Source organism: Anomaloglossus baeobatrachus, chromosome 1, assembly GCF_048569485.1.
Source record: "Anomaloglossus baeobatrachus isolate aAnoBae1 chromosome 1, aAnoBae1.hap1, whole genome shotgun sequence".
NCBI classification, from domain to species: Eukaryota; Metazoa; Chordata; class Amphibia; order Anura; family Aromobatidae; genus Anomaloglossus; species Anomaloglossus baeobatrachus.
Window position 1 is genome coordinate 589,187,295 of NC_134353.1, and position 18,547 is coordinate 589,205,841.

The 18,547-nt window shown below is 42.3% G+C and overlaps 1 protein-coding gene across 2 annotated transcripts in view; it reads left to right on the forward strand.

Annotated features, from left to right (window-relative positions):
- Positions 1 to 18,547, forward strand: part of LOC142296463 (transmembrane channel-like protein 1) — a 197,330-nt gene that overhangs the window by 11,104 nt on the left and 167,679 nt on the right. For both annotated transcript variants that reach the window (XM_075340106.1, XM_075340115.1), the window contains exon 3: positions 5,233 to 5,488. In XM_075340106.1, coding sequence (XP_075196221.1) covers positions 5,304 to 5,488 — 185 coding nt within the window. In that variant the 5' untranslated portion in view covers positions 5,233 to 5,303. The remainder of the gene's footprint in view (positions 1 to 5,232; positions 5,489 to 18,547) is intronic.

The following is an 18,547-nucleotide window of genomic DNA, read 5'->3' on the forward strand; positions in this document are numbered from 1 at the left end:
GGCTCAATGCTGTCACGGTCGCCGATGCGTACCCAATGCCACGCATCGATGACCTGCTCGATCAGTTGGCCGGGGCTCAGTACCTGACCATCATGGACCTGAGCCGGGTATATTGGCAGATCCCCCTGACTCGCAAGGCCAGGGAACGCTCTGCCTTTATTACCCCATTTGGACTATACGAGTCCACGGTGATGCCATTCGGGATGAGGAATGCCCCTGCCACTTTCCAGCGGATGGTCAACACCCTGCTCAAGGGACTTGAAGGGTACGCGGCCACGTACCTGGATGACATTGCCGTCTTCAGTCCCACCTGGGAGGACCACCTAGAGCATCTAGCACAGGTGCTCAGGCGGATCCACCGGGCAGGTTTGACCATCAAGCCGGGAAAGTGTCAGCTGGCCATGAGCGAGGTCCAGTACCTCGGTCACCGGGTAGGCGGGAGAACACTGAAGCCCGAGCCTGAGAAAGTGGAGGCCATCGCATCCTGGCCCACCCCCAGGACCAAGAAGCAGGTGATGTCCTTCTTGGGGACCGCCGGGTACTATAGGAGGTTTGTTCCACGCTATAGTAGCCTGGCAAAGCCCTTGACGGACCTCACCAAGAAGAAGCTGCCCTCTGCAGTCGATTGGACAATGGACTGCGAGACAGCCTTCCAGGCCCTAAAGGACGCCCTGTCCAGCCCGCCCGTGCTACAGGCAGCCGACTTCACGCGGCCGTTTGTAGTACAGACCGACGCCAGTGACTTCGGCCTCGGTGCGGTGCTCAGCCAGGTGGACTCTGCGAGCCAAGAGCACCCAGTCTTGTACCTGAGCAGGAAGCTGTTACCAAGGGAAGTGGCCTATTCCACGATGGAGAAGGAGTGCCTGGCCATAGTGTGGGCCCTGCAGCGTCTGCAACCCTATCTATACGGGCGCCACTTCATCGTGGAGACGGACCACAATCCCCTCAGCTGGTTGCACACCGTCTCTGGGACGAATGGGCGATTGTTGCGATGGAGCCTTGCGCTCCAGCAATACAACTTCACCATTCGCCACAAAAGGGGCCGTGACCACGGTAACGCAGACGGGCTGTCCCGACAAGGAGAGGTCGCGGACGGGCGCACGGGGGAACACCGGAGTGTGCTGCCCCCTAGCGCCCTCAAAAGGGGGGAGGTGTGAGGCAAATCCCGGGATATGAAGATGAATTATGACTTCCAGTCATAATCGCTCATCACTCCCTGGCAGTGCCCCCCTCCCTTCTTGTTCTCAATGTCCAGCATCTGTGAAGGTGTTACACCTCCATGGCCATCTCCTGTGATATGGAGATGAGATGATGTGGGAACAATGGACACAGGAGGACTCCCTGCCGTGACCCTGTGGTAGGAGCTGCTATCTAATTAGCAAGCTTGGAAGTATCCAGACAGAACGACTCCAGTAAAAAATGGTTCATATCTCGCAAGCCATATTTCCGATAAATATGGCAACCATAAAAATGGTGTCTCCGCATGCGGACGATGCTGGCACACCCTTTTTATGGGAGCGGGAGCTTGGGAAATACCCCAGGCGTGATATCAGCCAATGTGGAACTAGTAGACGAGTCATGAGTCCTCTCATTCTGTAGCTAAATTCATAACTGTCACAATGAGAGCATTGGCGTCCGCCTACGACGCTCCCAGGCCAAGTTATGGCCATATCCATGTTGTGGATTTTGTCCATAACTCCAGCCAGGGGTGGAGCAGTGCTCCCTCTGAGGTCACTAAGGTAGGAGGGGACCTGGATTTGCCCAGGTTGATAACCCTACTTCGGCCATTTTCCAGGGTTCTTTCGCTGGGGGTCACGTGCAGGAAACATCTGTGGGAGTTCCTAGAAACCTGGTCTACAGCGCCCCCCTGTGGCCAGACGCACAAGGTAACTGATTGAATTGCATACCTGTTTGTAAACCATGCTTTATCTGTAACTGTACTCTGACATATGTATATTCTGTAGATTCCCTATTGTATATATTGTAGTTCTAGTGTGCTTTAGGCTGATTAAATTATATAATTAATCTTGGGCTGTTCTGTTATCTCGATCTTGAATCCCACGTCTGTGTGTTCGGCTAATAGTTACCGTGAATCGGTTGGTGGCAGCGAGTTGTGCCAAGGATTATTGTGGGGAGGCCAGTGAGATTCGGGGAGGTTTTATATATTCCGCCCGCGGAGGTCGGGGGAATATATACCCTACTCTCACCGGGGACCCTTCAATAATCGGCATAAGTAGTATAGCGGCCTCCTTGCTTATTGTCGGGCAATTCCATAATTGGCCTGACTATAAGAGGGGCGCTAGAGAGCGCGTCACGTGCTCTGTCTGTCGGTCGGGAGGTATAAAGGAGGGGTGACCCCCCACTTGTTACCCCCCGATTGTGACGTACTGGTAGCCAGCGCGGGGGATTTCTGAGTGACCCCCCCGGTGGTTCGTGACAGAAATCATGTCTGAAATGTTGACCCATGTCTGTCATTGGGTATGGCCATAACATTCATCTCCAGTAGACCGTCTTGGACACTCACTAGAGAGGACTAATTAGGTTAAATTCTGGTGCCAAAACTGTCTTTTCTAGACTGGTGCCATATTTACTATGTTTTAGACACTTTTGTTAGTCCAATAAAAGGGTATGGTTTCTATGAAAGCTGTGTTGTTTAGTAGAAAAGGCTTTGTGTTTTGACATTCAGCCCAATGTACTAGAAAATGAAGCAAAAATATGGCACAAAGTAAGCCAAATAATGAGTGGTGCAAACTTACAAGTTTATGAAAAACCATAAACCACTGTGATAAAATTTGGCAATTTATAAGAATGCCTAGTCTAAGAGGAATGTTTATCAAAACTGCAAAAGAAAACAGAAGTAGTTCTTCATATCAGTCTATGAGATTGCGTTTTTAATTTTTCAAAAAGTATCCTAAAAAAAAAAAGTTGTGTTCTGCTTGGTTAATTCCTTTTTTTCCTCTGCACTAGTTTGGTAAATCTCCCCTTAAATTGTATTACCTAAAGCCAGGTTCACAGTCAGTCATGGCCAAAAGTGTTAGCACCCTTGAAATTGTTCAGGAAAATGAAGAATTTTTACAAGAAAATGATTGAAATTACACATATTTTGTTCCACACGTTTTAGTTCCTTTTTGTGTAGTGGAATAGCACAAAAATACAGAGGAAAAAAAGGCAAATGGAACATAATTTCACACAAAACTTCAAAAATGGGGTGGGGTGAACAAAAATGTTGGCACCTTTACAAAATTGTGGGTAAACAACTTTGTTTCAAGCATGTGATGCTCATTCAAACTTACCTGTGCCAATTAACAAGTGTGGGGAATATGAAAATCACACCTGAAACCAGATAAAAAGGGGAGAAGTTGTCTCTTGTGTCAAGATTGGGTGTCTGTGTGTGCCACACTAAGCATGGACAACAGAAAGAGGAGAAGAGAACTATCTGAAGACTTGAGAATAAAAATTGTTGAAAAATATCCACAATTTCAAGGTTACAAGTCCATGTCCAGAGGTCTTGATGTTCTTTTGTCCATGGTGCGTAACATAATCAAGAAATTTACAACTCGTGGCATTGTACCTAATTTGCCTGGATGTGGACAGCATAGTAAAATTGCTTAAAGTTTGCAAAGCAGCATAGTATGGATGGTGAATAAGCAGCCCCAGTCAAGTTCCAAAGAAATTCAAGTTGCACTGCTGGCACAGGGTGCATCAATGTCAGCCCAAACTATTCATCGACATTTGAATAAAGTAAAACACTCTGGCAGGAGGACCCCATTGCTGATACAAAGACATAAAAAAGCTAGATTGCAGTTTGCCAAAATGTACATAAGTAAGCCAAAATTCTTTTCGGAAAGCATCTTGTTGACATATAGAGCGTTTTGGCAAAGCACATCATTTTACTGTTTACTGAAAATGACATGAGATCTACAAAGAAAAGAACACTAGTACCAACAGTCAAATAAGGTGTTGCTGTCTCTGGCACTAGGTGCCTTCACTGTGTGCAAGTTCGTGAAATTTGAAGATTACCAAAGGACTTTTGGTTGTAATGAAGTTCACAGTGTCAGAAAGCTGGGTTTGTGTCCTAGGTCATGGGTCTTCCAGCAGGATAATGACCCTAAACAAACTTCAATAAGCCCCCCAAGTGGATGAAAAGAAAGCACTGGAGAGTCCTGAAGTGCAAGCAATGACTTTGAATCTAAACCCCATTGACCACCTGTGGATAGATCTTAAAATTGCTGTTGAAAGAAGGCATCTTCCAAATATAATATAAGAGACTTGGAACAGTTTGTAAAAGAAAAGGCGCCCACAATTCCAGTTGAAAGATGTAAGAAGCTTGTTGATGGTCATAGGAAACAATGAATTTCAGATATTTATTCCAAAGGGTGTGCAACCAAATATTAAGTTGTAGGTGCCAACAATTTTGTCTGGCCCATTTTTGGGGTTATGTGTGAAATTATGTCCCCTTTGCCTTTTTTTTCAAATTTTTTTTTGTGTTTTTCCATTATACCCAAAGGAGATAAACATGTTTATAACAAACATGTAATTGCAATAATTTTGTGGAAGAAATACTTCATTTTCTGGAACAATTTCAAAGGTGCCAACACTTTCGGCCATGACCGTATTTCACAATCCTTATACAGACTGCAATGCCTTGTCGCTCGACTTGAACCTATAGCCGTGAAGCTGTAAGTTCGAGTCAAGAGTCCCTCGGTCAGTCTAGGCATTGCAGTCCAGACACGGACCCTGAGTTCACATGAAAATATTTCATGGTCTGTATGAGGATTGCAATGACCGGACTGACTGGTTCTCCTGAACTGAACATACAGCCTTGAGGCTATAATTTTGTATCAAAGACCCGGGGTCAGTCTGGGCATTGTAGTCTATATAGGAATCATAAAATACGCTTGTGTGAACCCGAACTAACTGTTAGAAAGTATAGATAAATTAGTCGTATTCAATTTTCTTAAAAGCTGTGAGGAGTGACCCAATACTTTTTTCTATTAGCGCCTTTCTTCCTTACACACATTTGTTAGATTGGTAACTTATAGGAAACATATTGAAAGAACTATGCATGGAGATGCATGGGTCTATGAATAGAATGAAATTAGTAGCAAAGACTAATTGTAAAGTTGCTCCATTTTAGTTGCTTTGATAATTGCAATGGTAGGTATAGTTATTCTCACTGAACATGCAATATTTTTTAAAAATGTTTTAAATTCTTGCTATTTGTTGAAGAAGAAAAGGGAGATTCTGAAGAGGAGGAATATCAACCACCAAAACGTAGAGAGAAAAATTGGCGAGTACCTAATATGAAGCCTTGGCTGGCAGAATCTGATGATGAGAACCAACCTCCCACAAATGAGACAAATGAAGGGGATGAAGAAAACAGTCCACAAGGAAGAAAAGGAAGAAAAGGGAGGAAAGGAGGAGGAGCAGCTAACCGCAAAGCACGGGATAATGCTAAGAAGGACAAGAAGAAAAAAGATGCTGATGAGTAATTATACCATTGCTTTTCTTTACTTTGTATTATATGATGCATACTCTGATGAGCAAAAAGGGTAACAATGTTATAAACGTTTGACTTTCAGGCTCCATATTTCACCATCCACTTCAGCTTTGAGCGCGAGACTGATTTAATTTAATAGACAATAATCTTCTCTATCTCATACATGATTTTGACTTGCAACTATTTTTAGCATATGAATAGTTATGCAGATTCTTGTCAAAACATTGATACCAATTTGCTCATCAGTGTACTGTATATCAGACAGCCTGTGGTATATAGCAATTCAATTAAAACTTATTAATAAATAATTTGGCTTTTGAAATCCTGTCAATGATGTAGGAGAATATTTTTAAATTCAAATATGCCAGTGCATTCTAATCTCTTACTCACAGTCAAGCTGTGAGGCAGAGTAGTCGAATGTTCTGGGATCAGATACCAGAAGGTCATGTCATGGCTATAGTAAGGAAAGAGGCGTAGTCAGTTAACAATCCGGGATCAGAATTGCAGGAATTTGCATCATGTCTACAGGGAATAAACAGAGGTGTAGTTAGGTAACAGGGGTCAGAATGCCGGGTGGATAGAAGATAAGAGCAAAGGATAAAGACAAACAGAAGGTTAGAGGTGGCCAACGTATGGCAGCAATGATGAGAACAAACAGACCACAGGAATGCAGGCCAACAGAACCACTTAAACAGAATGCTATGACTTAAAATATATACAGTGCCTACAAGTAGTATTCAACCCCCTGCAGATTTAGCAGGTTTACACATTCGGAATTAACTTGGCATTGTGACATTTGGACTATAGATCAGCCTGGAAGTGTGAAATGCACTGCAGCAAAAAAGAATGTTCTTTCTTTTTTTTTTTTTTTTTTTTTTTAAATTGTGAAAAGTTTATTCAGAGGGTCATTTATTATTCAACCCCTCAAACCACAAGAATTCTGTTTGGTTCCCCTAAAGTATTAAGAAGTATTTCAGGCACAAAGAACAATGAGCTTCAAATATTTGGATTAATTATCTCTTTTTCCAGCCTTTTTTGACTAATTAAGACCCTCCCCAAACTTGTGAACAGCACTCATACTTGGTCAACATGGGAAAGACAAAGGAGCATTCCAAGGCCATCAGAGACAAGATCGTGGAGGGTCACAAGGCTGGCAAGGGGTACAAAACCCTTTCCAAGGAGTTGGGCCTACCTGTCTCCACTGTTGGGAGCATCATCCGGCGGAAGTGGAAGGCTTATGGAACTACTGTTAGCCTTCCACGGCCTGGCCAGCCTTTGAAAGTTTCCACCCGTGCCAAGGCCAGGCTTGTCCGAAGAGTCAAGGCTAACCCAAGGACAACAAGGAAGGAGCTCCGGGAAGATCTCATGGCAGTGGGGACATTGGTTTCAGTCAATACCATAAGTAATGTACTCCACCACAATGGTCTCCATTCCAGACGAGCCCGTAAGGTACCTTTACTTTCAAAGCGTCATGTCAAGGCTCGTCTACAGTTTGCTCATGATCACTTGGAGGACCCAAAGAACCTAGATAACTTGGAGAAGATCTGCATGGAGGAGTGGGCCAAGATAACTCCAGAGACCTGTGCCGGCCTGATCAGGTCTTATAAAAGACGATTATTAGCTGTAATTGCAAACAAAGGTTATTCCACAAAATATTAAACCTAGGGGTTGAATAATAATTGACCCACACTTTTATGTTGAAAATTTATTAAAATTTAACTGAACAACATAACTTGTTGGTTTGTAAGATTTATGCATCTGTTAATAAATCCTGCTCTTGTTTGAAGTTTGCAGGCTCTAACTTATTTGCATCTTATCAAACCTGCTAAATCTGCAGGGGGTTGAATACTACTTGTAGGCACTGTATAAACAAAAAACCACCAGCGCTCACTCTAGGATGAAATACAAAAAGATGTTTATTGATCTGACTGTAGAGCTGCAGGAAGAAGGCAGGGGCCGTGTATCCCTGTCAAACAGATGATACAAAAATGATAAATATTAAGGATCTACCGCGCTTCTAAGATGAAAGCTAACAAGATTGCTAGCAGTAATGGGGCACTTGCCTGTAGAAAAATGTGTCCTATCCAATTTAAAAGGAAACTGGCTTTAGTGGGTTAATGATAGAGGCTTTAACAGGAATCAGTCTGGAAAAAAAGGGGGGGGGGGTAATTCAGGAGTCTATGATAGACTAAGGTGAGATGTTTGTATCCTAATAATAATAAAGGAATAATGGCACAATACCTGATAAGTGCTAATTATTTTGTAGGAGTTGTTGATATTTTGATTACTGAGAAGCTTTGTAGAACTAATCACATGTAAGGCTGTAACAAAAAAAAAGTGTGTACAGGTGGTATAATAACAATATTACTTGCCTTTGTAGAAGTGCCCCCTTGAAAATGTAAGTCCTGTGGCGTGAAGTTGTAAAGGCCCATTTACACATAATGATATGTCGTTGGGTTCACGGAATTCGTGATGCACATCCGGCGTCATTAGCGACGTCATTGCGTGTAACACCTCCGAGCGAGTGTTAACGATCAAAAATACTCACCTAATCGTTGATCGTTGACACGTCGTTCATTTTCAAAATCTCGTTGGTCGTTGTGGACATAGGTTGTTCGTCGTTCCTGAAGCAGCACACATCACTACGTGTGACACCCCGGGAACGAAGAACAACAGCTTACCTGCCTCCTCCGTTAATGAGGTGGGCGTGTCGTAAATGCGGCTGGTCTCCGCCCATCCGCTTCGATTGGACGCCTGCCGTGTGACGTCACTGTGGCGCTGCACGAACCGCCCCCTTAGAAAAGAGGCTGTTCGCCGGCCACCTCAACGTCGCTAGGAAGGTAAGTCCGTGTGACGGGGCCTAGCGATTTTGTGCGCCACGGGCAGTGATTTGCCCGTGACGCACAAACGACGGGGGCGGGTGCTTTTACGAGCGACATCGATAGCAATGTCGCTGCGTGTAAAGCAGCCTTTAGTGTCTATGGGGGTTAATATGCTGGCTGGTCTCAGTAGGACGCCAAGATCACAGACCAACGAGGTAACATGGAGAGCGGAGGCGCTTGTTCGTAACCAGGGCTATAGACTCCTGAATTACCTACCCCCTGTTTTTTGGTTTTCTTTCAGACTGATTCCTGTTAAATCCTCTATCATTAACCCACCAAAGCAAGTTTCCTTTTAAATTGGATAGGACACATTTTTCTACAGGCAAGTATCCAAGTATTGCTAGCAATTAACCCACCAAAGCCAGTTTCATTTTAATTTGGATAGGACACATTTTTCTACAGGCAAGTACCCAAGTATTGCTAGCAATCTTGTTAGCTGTCATATTAGACAGAATGCCATGACTGGCAGAGTTCTGGGAGAAACTACAAAGCTAAGTAGCTGGGCAGTCACCGGGAACAAAGTAACACCTGAATAGCTGAGCTGCACCTCAGAGAATCAGATTAGATGACTGAGCTGTCATTCAAAACACCAAGAACTCAGCACGCCCCAGTGCTAGATTGGACACCTGCACTGGGACAACTGAACACCCAGCTTTCCCACAAAACCTATCATAGAAGGCCCTAACCAAACGATCGGCCCTCAAAGACCGAGCTGGAACCCAGGATCACTCCACAGGTCTGTATTCCATTCAGTAAACCAGATATTGTAAAAAATTCTGGACCTTTCGAGAATGAAACCTTGTACTCTAAACTCCCATCAACAGGAGAAGGTGGGGATGAGGGATGATGGAGACACTGCTGAAGGGACAAATTCTTTTAAAAGGAATTTGTGAAAAATGTTAGGGATACGAAGAGACTGAGGGAGTTTCAATCTAAAGGCAACTGGATTGACCACCTCCAGAATCTTATATGGGCCAATGAATTTAGGACCCAGTTTCATCAATAGCACCTTCACATTCATATTTGGAAAATAGCCAAACCTTATCTCTTACTTTGAAGACGAGACTTGCCAAATGCTTCATATCTGCCTTCCTAAATGCTTCATATCTGTCTTCCGTTGTTTAGTTTCTGTATGGCTACTTTTACTCCAGGACACTCAGAACTCATCCTAGAAAAGTTGCCAAAATGGAGATGAAAAACATTTAGTTGCTGGTTATCAAAAATAGGGAGGGCCCCAAGTCATTTTTTGGGGGGTTGATATCAGCTGTGTAGTATCAGATGGCATCAAGTGTTAGTAATGAAGTTAGTTTCAGGTCTCAGTTGTCTGCTTTACCTTTCCTGGTTTTCAGAAAAAGTGGGGATCCCTAGCCGCTTTTTTAAAATTATTTATTTATTAGTTTTATCAAGCCTAAACACCCCATAGTGCCACATGAAAGGCACTAAACAGTGCAAGTGTATAATACGTAAGGGGGTTGAAACATTATATATCTGCAGGACATCTGCAGGACTATAGCTATTCTAACATTTTTATCATCTATCTAGCTATATATTTTGTGTTTCTGTATATCTGTGTTTGTGTGTATTGGGACTAGAGATCAGCAATCCTGCCAAGGATCGGATCAGTTCAGGAGCGCCAATCCTGTCTGAGATCATCAGTCAGATCGGTGATCCTAGCTGATCCGATCAATGATCCTAGCCGAACCCATTAAATTCAATGAAAGGTAAAAGTGACGTATTGCAAAATGGTGTAGGAGGTCTGTAAAAAAAGAAAGAAAATAAAGAGTTAAAGCAGTACATATTTGTCGATTTTCCCCACGGCTGCAGCGCTACTTCCGGGTCCACTACTTATCCCTTATCCATACTCACTGCTTTCCCCTTCCACCGGCGTCTCTGATTGGCTGCCGTTGGATCACGCCCCTACACTGAGAGACAGCTTGGAATCACACACACTGTCTGTGTCCTTATACCGGTGTAAAATAAATAAATAAAAAATATGACGTAGGGTCCCCTTTACAGCATGTGGATTTTGTTTTTTCTGTGTCATACTGGTGATAAATAAATAAATAAAATGTTATAGGGCCCCCTGTATTGATACCAGCAGAGATAAAGCCACGGCTATAGGCTGCAGCCCCCAGCCGTGAACTTATCTTGGCTGTGTATCAAAATAAGAGGACCACATGCAGCTTTTTAAAATATACATTATTTAAATAAATAATTTAAAAAACGGGCATACGGTTCCCCAAATTTGGATACCCACCCAAGTTAAAGCCCGACAGCTGGGGCTTGGTAGTCTCAGGCTGGGGAGACCCATGCTTATTGGGCCATCCAGCCTAAAAATAGCAGATTGCAGCAGCCCGAAATTGCCGCATCCATTCTATGTGTCAGTCCTGGCACTTTACCCTGCTCTTCCTGATTACCCTGTTTGTGGCAATCAGGGTAATAGGGGTTAATGGCAGCCCACAGCTACCACTAGGCTCTGGTCTATGAAACCCCCTCACCACTAATCCTATAAGTGAAAAGAAATAAACACAAACACAGAAAAATCCTTTATTTACAAAATATGAAATAAAAAAACACCCTCTTTCCTCAATTTACTAACCCCCAAAACACCCAGGTCCGACGTAATCCACACTACAAGGTCCTACGATGATTCCAGCTCTGCTACATCTGAACACACAGTGCATGGCCATAGAGCATGACTGCCCACTGTGAGCTTCAGGAAGGAAAGAAACACGGTCTGATGGAGCGCTATGGAGGCCACGGGGAAGTAAAAGTTCAATGTCTTTTATTAATTCACATAAACCACAACGCGTTTCGATATAGTCCAATATCTTCGTCAGGTGGATAACTAAATGAAGGATGGGGAGTGTTATTTAAAGGGGCAGGCGTAACATCATTGGCCAACAGCAGTCCAGCAAGATGTTAACCCTTGATGTATCCCACCCCTCTAATATATCAATTGCGATGTGAAAACATTTAAAAGCTTTATAAAATATACTTATCTAATAAAAATACACAATATTAATATGAACATGCAGTCGCTTATTAAATGTGAACATACCATGAATTGTAAAAACAGGGGAATATAAAAACGGGAGTAAAAAGTAATTCATATAAACATGTAATGATAAAACTCATGTATAAAAACACATTACATATATATATATATATATACACACACACATACATATGTATACATATATATACATATATATATATATATATATATATATATATATATATATATATATATATATATACACACATACATACACATATTCCCTCCATATAGGGGTCAATCCGGGGTAGTATTATTAGGAGTAAAACTTAAAAATTTGTTCTCTGGTGATGTATTACACTGTTCACCAATCTGGCTGAAGCAACCAGACCCACCGGCCAGCACGGTAGGTGCTGGTGCTCCCTTAGTGAAAAATCAGTACCTAATTTATTTTATTTAGCTACGTTTTCAATTGTTAAATTGAGCCCCTCAGGGTGTAAGGTCCCCAGTTTGAAAATCCAATAACTTTCCCGTTTGATAAGTTTTTCAAACCGGTCGGATCCTGAATTTTCTATATGGTCAATGATTGACAGTCTCATTTGTTTGGGGTCTTTATGATGTGTGGTGAAAAAATGTCGGGAAAGACTATGCTGTTGAAAACCGTTTTTGATGTTTGACCTATGTTTGTTGAGCCTGGCATGCATTGTTTGTACTGTACGGCCCACATATTGCAGGCCGCACGTGCACTCAAGTAAATAAATTACGTAGGTGCTCTGACAATCTAGGTGAAACTGAATAGGAAAAAGAGCATTAGTAGTCCGGGATGTAAAGCAAGTGGTTTTATCCTTAATGGTTGTACAGCATTTGCACCTCAGTGTATTACACCGAAAATTTCCATTATTATTAGAGCTGGTGGTGGTTTTTAGCGATATGGCTTTGAGATTGGGATTACTAGGTGCTACTAGATTTTTCAAATTAATATTCCTCCGGTAAATGATGGAGGGCTTGGGTGGAATCTGGTCTTGGAATAACGGATCCCCCTTTAAGATAAACCAGTATTTTTCTAGGAGTTTATAAATTTGGTTTCGAAATTTACAGAAGGTGGTAATTAGGCTCCATTTTCGAGGGTCCGGATTATCACTTCCACTCATTGCGGCTGTGTGTTTCTTTGCCTCCATTCTACTAATACAAAGATCTTGTGTAAGATGTTTAGTCTTATTGAAAGCATCCCCCAAGAGTCTTACTGGGTAGCCTTTCTGTTTAAATCTCTTCCGCAAAAGGTTTGACTCCTGGAGGAAAACACCATCATCAGTGCAGTTCTTTCTGACCCTCCAGTATTGCCCGTATGGGATATTTGTTATCCAACTAGGGAGGTGTCCACTGTCAAACCTCAAGTAACTATTGACGTCCACTTGTTTAAAGTGGGTTGAGGTGGACACCCCCCATCTACGTCCAACCTCACCATCAGGTCCAAAAACTGCAGGGAACTAGGAGAGACTGCTGCAGTGAAGGTGAGACCCCAGGAGTTTTCATTGAGCTCGGAAAGGAAATGATTAGCTTCAGTTAGGGACCCTCTCCAAATTAGGAACAGGTCGTCTTTGAAGCGCCGATAATAAACCAACCGACCCAATGCCAGAGGGGCCTGCGCGACATGGGCCAACTCAAAAGCCCCCATAAAAAGATTAGCGTAACTGGGGGCAAATCTCGTACCCATCGCGCAGCCCCTCTTCTGCCTAAAAAGGCTGGTCTCAAAGGTAAAAATATTATTTGTTAGAATAAATTCAATTGCTGTCAACAAAAAGGTTTTTTGCTCATTGTGCATTAGGGGGTCATTATCTAGGTATTGTTTTACAGCCGCTAACCCTAGGGAATGTCTAATGTTACTGTAAAGTGATGAGACGTCCATTGTTATGATGAGACAATTCTTAATTGGTGCTAGATTTTTCAACTCCTTAATAACTTGGGATGAGTCTTTTAAGTAAGAGGGTAGCTCAAGAACATATTTTTGTAAAAATAGATCCACGTAATGGGATAAATTGCAAGTTATAGATTCTCTGCCAGATATAATGGGACGGCCGGGGGGGTCTGTGGGATGTTTATGTATTTTGGGCAAAAAATAAAAATAAGGGGTTTTATACCTCACGATGTCGAGGAATTTTAGCTCTCTTGTGTTTAAAATATTTTTTCCGTGAGCCAGCTTAATTAACTTTTTGTATTCCAAAAAGATAATAATAGAGGGGTCAGTATCTAATTTCTCATAATATAGAGGATCGTTCAATAGCCGGTTCCCTTCTTTTATGTACCATATTTTATCCATGAGGACTACCCCCCCTCCTTTGTCCGCATTTTTTATGATCAATTCTTGATTGTTTTGTAGGGATTTTATAGCCTTACGTTCTTCCTTACTTAAATTGTCGTTCCTTTTTACGTTATTGGGTATCAAAGTCCGAACATCTTTTAGGATTAATCATTGGAAGGTTTCGAGGTGTGGGCCTTTATGGTGTAATGGATAAAAATTATTCGTCCCAGTTTTAACCGGGACATGTAAAAATTCATCATTAACAGGGCCAGGGGGATTGGTCTTGGACTTCCCAGGGGGTTGGTTAGTACTTTGATTGTTCCTTTCTTGTATAAGGAAATGTCTACGTATGGTGAGTTTACGAAAATATTCATTGAGATCTAGGTATAGTGGAAAGGTTTTCAAATCTGAGTCTGGGCAAAAGGACAAGCCCCGACTCAATAGCTTAATCTCATCTGTGGATAATACATGTTTTGAGAGGTTAAAAATCCCACAAGTTTTAATTAGTTCTGAGGGAACCTCAAATCACCCAGAACCTGACCCTTTGATCTCCACTTTGGAACCCACTGAGTCCACTAAACCCATTGAGCCAACGACGATATTGATCAACCATTCTAATACTCCCCTGATTGAGATTGATCCAACTCTTAAATCTCCCCGAGGAAATGGACCTGATAATACTAGTGGATCCCCCATAACACTTTCAGCAGCTAATGATAGATCAAATATGAATGATCAAATAAGCATTAATAACACTGCAAATAAGGACAGGAATACCAAAATCACTCATTTTTTTCAAGTGGCCCCAGGCAGACACCCGAAAAGAAAAAGGGAAAGCGAGGCTGTAGAGGGAGTGGGAAAACGTCTAAATCAAATAAACCCCACGAGATCACCAAAGGAGACAAAAAAGACCCATCAGAACTAATTAAAACTTGTGGGATTTTTAACCTCTCAAAACATGTATTATCCACAGATGAGATTAAGCTATTGAGTCGGGGCTTGTCCTTTTGCCCAGACTCAGATTTGAAAACCTTTCCACTATACCTAGATCTCAATGAATATTTTCGTAAACTCACCATACGTAGACATTTCCTTATACAAGAAAGGAACAATCAAAGTACTAACCAACCCCCTGGGAAGTCCAAGACCAATCCCCCTGGCCCTGTTAATGATGAATTTTTACATGTCCCGGTTAAAACTGGGACGAATAATTTTTATCCATTACACCATAAAGGCCCACACCTCGAAACCTTCCAATAATTAATCCTAAAAGATGTTTGGACTTTGATACCCAATAACATAGAAAGGAACGACAATTTAAGTAAGGAAGAACGTAAGGCTATAAAATCCCTACAAAACAATCAAGAATTGATCATAAAAAATGCGGACAAAGGAGGTGGGGTAGTCCTCATGGATAAAATATGGTACATAAAAGAAGGGAACCGGCTATTGAACGATCCTCTATATTATGAGAAATTAGATACTGACCCCTCTATTATTACCTTTTTGGAATACAAAAAGTTAATTAAACTGGCTCACGGAAAAAATATTTTAAACACAAGAGAGCTAAAATTCCTCGACATCGTGAGGTATAAAACCCCTTATTTTTATTTTTTGCCCAAAATACATAAACATCCCACAGACCCCCCCGGCCGTCCCATTATATCTGGCAGATAATCTATAACTTGCAATTTATCCCATTACGTGGATCTATTTTTACAAAAATATGTTCTTGAGCTACCCTCTTACTTAAAAGACTCATCCCAAGTTATTAAGGAGTTGAAAAATCTAGCAACAATTAAGAATTGTCTCATCATAACAATGGACATCTCATCACTTTACAGTAACATTAGACATTCCCTAGGGTTAGCGGCTGTAAAACAATACCTAGATAATGACCCCCTAATGCACAATGAGCAAAAAACCTTTTTGTTGACAGCAATTGAATTTATTCTAACAAGTAATATTTTTACCTTTGAGACCGGCCTTTTTAGGCAGAAGAGGGGCTGCGCGATGGGTACGAGATTTGCCCCCAGTTACGCTAATCTTTTTATGGGGGTTTTTGAGTTGGCCCATGTCGCGCAGGCCCCTCTGGCATTGGGTCGGTTGGTTTATTATCGGCGCTTCATAGACGACCTGTTCCTAATTTGGAGAGGGTCCCTAACTGAAGCTAATCATTTCCTTTCCCAGCTCAATGAAAACTCCTGGGGTCTCACCTTCACTGCAGCAGTCTCTCCTAGTGCCCTGCAGTTTTTGGACCTGATGGTGAGGTTGGACGTAGATGGGGGGGTGTCCACCTCAACCCACTTTAAACAAGTGGACGTCAATAGTTACTTGAGGTTTGACAGTGAACACCTCCCTAGTTGGATAACAAATATCCCATACGGGCAATACTGGAGGGTCAGAAAGAACTGCACTGATGATGGTGTTTTCCTCCAGGAGTCAAACCTTTTGCGGAAGAGATTTAAACAGAAAGGCTACCCAGTAAGACTCTTGGGGGATGCTTTCAATAAGACTAAACATCTTACACAAGATCTTTGTATTAGTAGAATGGAGGCAAAGAAACACACAGCCGCAATGAGTGGAAGTGATAGCCTGCTGGCCGGTGGGTCTGGTTGCTTCAGCCAGATTGGTGAACAGTGTAATACATCACCAGAGAACAAATTTTTAAGTTTTACTCCTAATAATACTACCCCGGATTGACCCCTATATGGAGGGAATATGTGTATGTATGTGTGTATATATATATATATATATATATATATATATATATATATATGTATATATATGTATACATATGTATGTGTGTGTGTATATATATATATATATATATATATATATATATATATATATATATGTAATGTGTTTTTATACATGAGTTTTATCATTACATGTTTATATGAATTACTTTTTACTCCCGTTTTTATATTCCCCTGTTTTTACAATTCATGGTATGTTCACATTTAATAAGCGACTGCATGTTCATATTAATATTGTGTATTTTTATTAGATAAGTATATTTTATAAAGCTTTTAAATGTTTTCACATTGCAATTGATATATTAGAGGGGTGGGATACATCAAGGGTTAACATCTTGCTGGACTGCTGTTGGCCAATGATGTTACGCCTGCCCCTTTAAATAACACTCCCCATCCTTCATTTAGTTATCACCTGACGAAGATATTGGACTATATCGAAACGCGTTGTGGTTTATGTGACTTAATAAAAGACATTGACCTTTTACTTCCCCGTGGCCTCCATAGCGCTCCATCAGACCGTGTTTCTTTCCTTCCTACAATCTCTTCCCCTCTGGGGACACACGGCAGGAGCTGCTGGAGGGAGGTAGTACTCGCAATCAGGAACACTGATCTTCAGTGACTCCTCCAGACCGGCCGCACGGGGGCTTTCCTGGATTAACTCCTCGGCTGCAGGAGACCTGCCTGGCACAGCAGCACGTGTGGCTTATCTCCTGGAAGGATCTCCTGGACTCCGTCCCTGATAGCGCAGGTTTATACAAACTTATCACGTCTTTTACCAGGGTTGTGCAGGGTCTGCACAACCTTATCAGGTGAGCAAATTTCATTCAATTGTTCTCACCGGTTACATTGTGACCCTACACATGCGCTCCTTGTTTTTCATTTTATCCACTGTGAGCTTCAGGCAGAGACTGAGCTGTGCGATGAGCGTTGATATCACTCAGGTTATTTGTGGTTACAGTTGGAGTTCCCACTGCCCTCCACCTGTGACCACAGGTACCTGACATCAAGGGACCTCAATTAACTCAGTGACCTCACCTCAGAAGATCCACTGAGGCCCCCTAGGGTCAAGTTACCTGCAGTCACAGGTGGAGGGCCATGGGAACCTCCATCTGTGACTGCAGCTAACCTGAGTTACGTTACCACTGATCACGTGGCTTATTCATTCTCTGTCTCTGTCTGAATCTCACAGCGGGTGGTCATGCTCTATGGCCATGCACTGTCAATTCAGATGTTGCAGAGCTGGAATTGTCGAGGGACCTCGTGTGAATTACATCGGACCTGGGTCTATTGGGGGTTAATAAATTAGTGAAATTGGATATTTTTTCAGTATGTTATTTCAAATAAAAGATTTTTTGGGGGGTTTATTTTCACTCACAGATTCGTAATGGGGGTCTCATAGATGCCTCACATTACTAAGCTAGGGTTAGTGGCAGCTGTGGGCTGCAATTAACCCCTTATTACCCAGATTGCCACCACACTAGGGCAATCGGGATGAGTCAGGTAAAGTGCTGGGTTTGTCATATTTAATGGATGCAGCAATTCTGGGCGATTGCGGGCTGCTATTTTTAGGCTGGGGGCTCCCAATAACAATGGATCTCCCCAGCCTCAAAATACCAGCCCCTAGCTTTCAGTTTTATTATGGCTGGGTATCAAAATTGCCGCCTACCTGCTTTTTTAAAATTATTTATTTAAATAATTAAAAAAAAAACAAAATCCACATGCTGTTCCTCTTATTTTGATACACAGCCACGATAAGCGCACGGCTTGGGGCTGTAGCCTATAGCCATGGCTTTATCTGTGCTGGTATCAATCCAGGGGACCCTACATCATATTTTTTCTTTATTTATTTTACACCGGTATAAGATACACAGACAGTGTGTGTGATTCCAACCAATCACAGACACTTTCTCAGAGGATGGGGGCATGGTCCAACAGCAGCCAGAGACAAAAAGGGAATTTACCGATCCTTGGCAAGATCACCAACTTTTGCGGTAAATGTTTGGATGTTTGATCCTGACCCGGCCAAAGATCGTACGATTTTAACATTTTCCGATCTTTTCTTATCAGGATCGCTCATCTCTAATTGGGATGTTGAACTCTTTGCTTTGG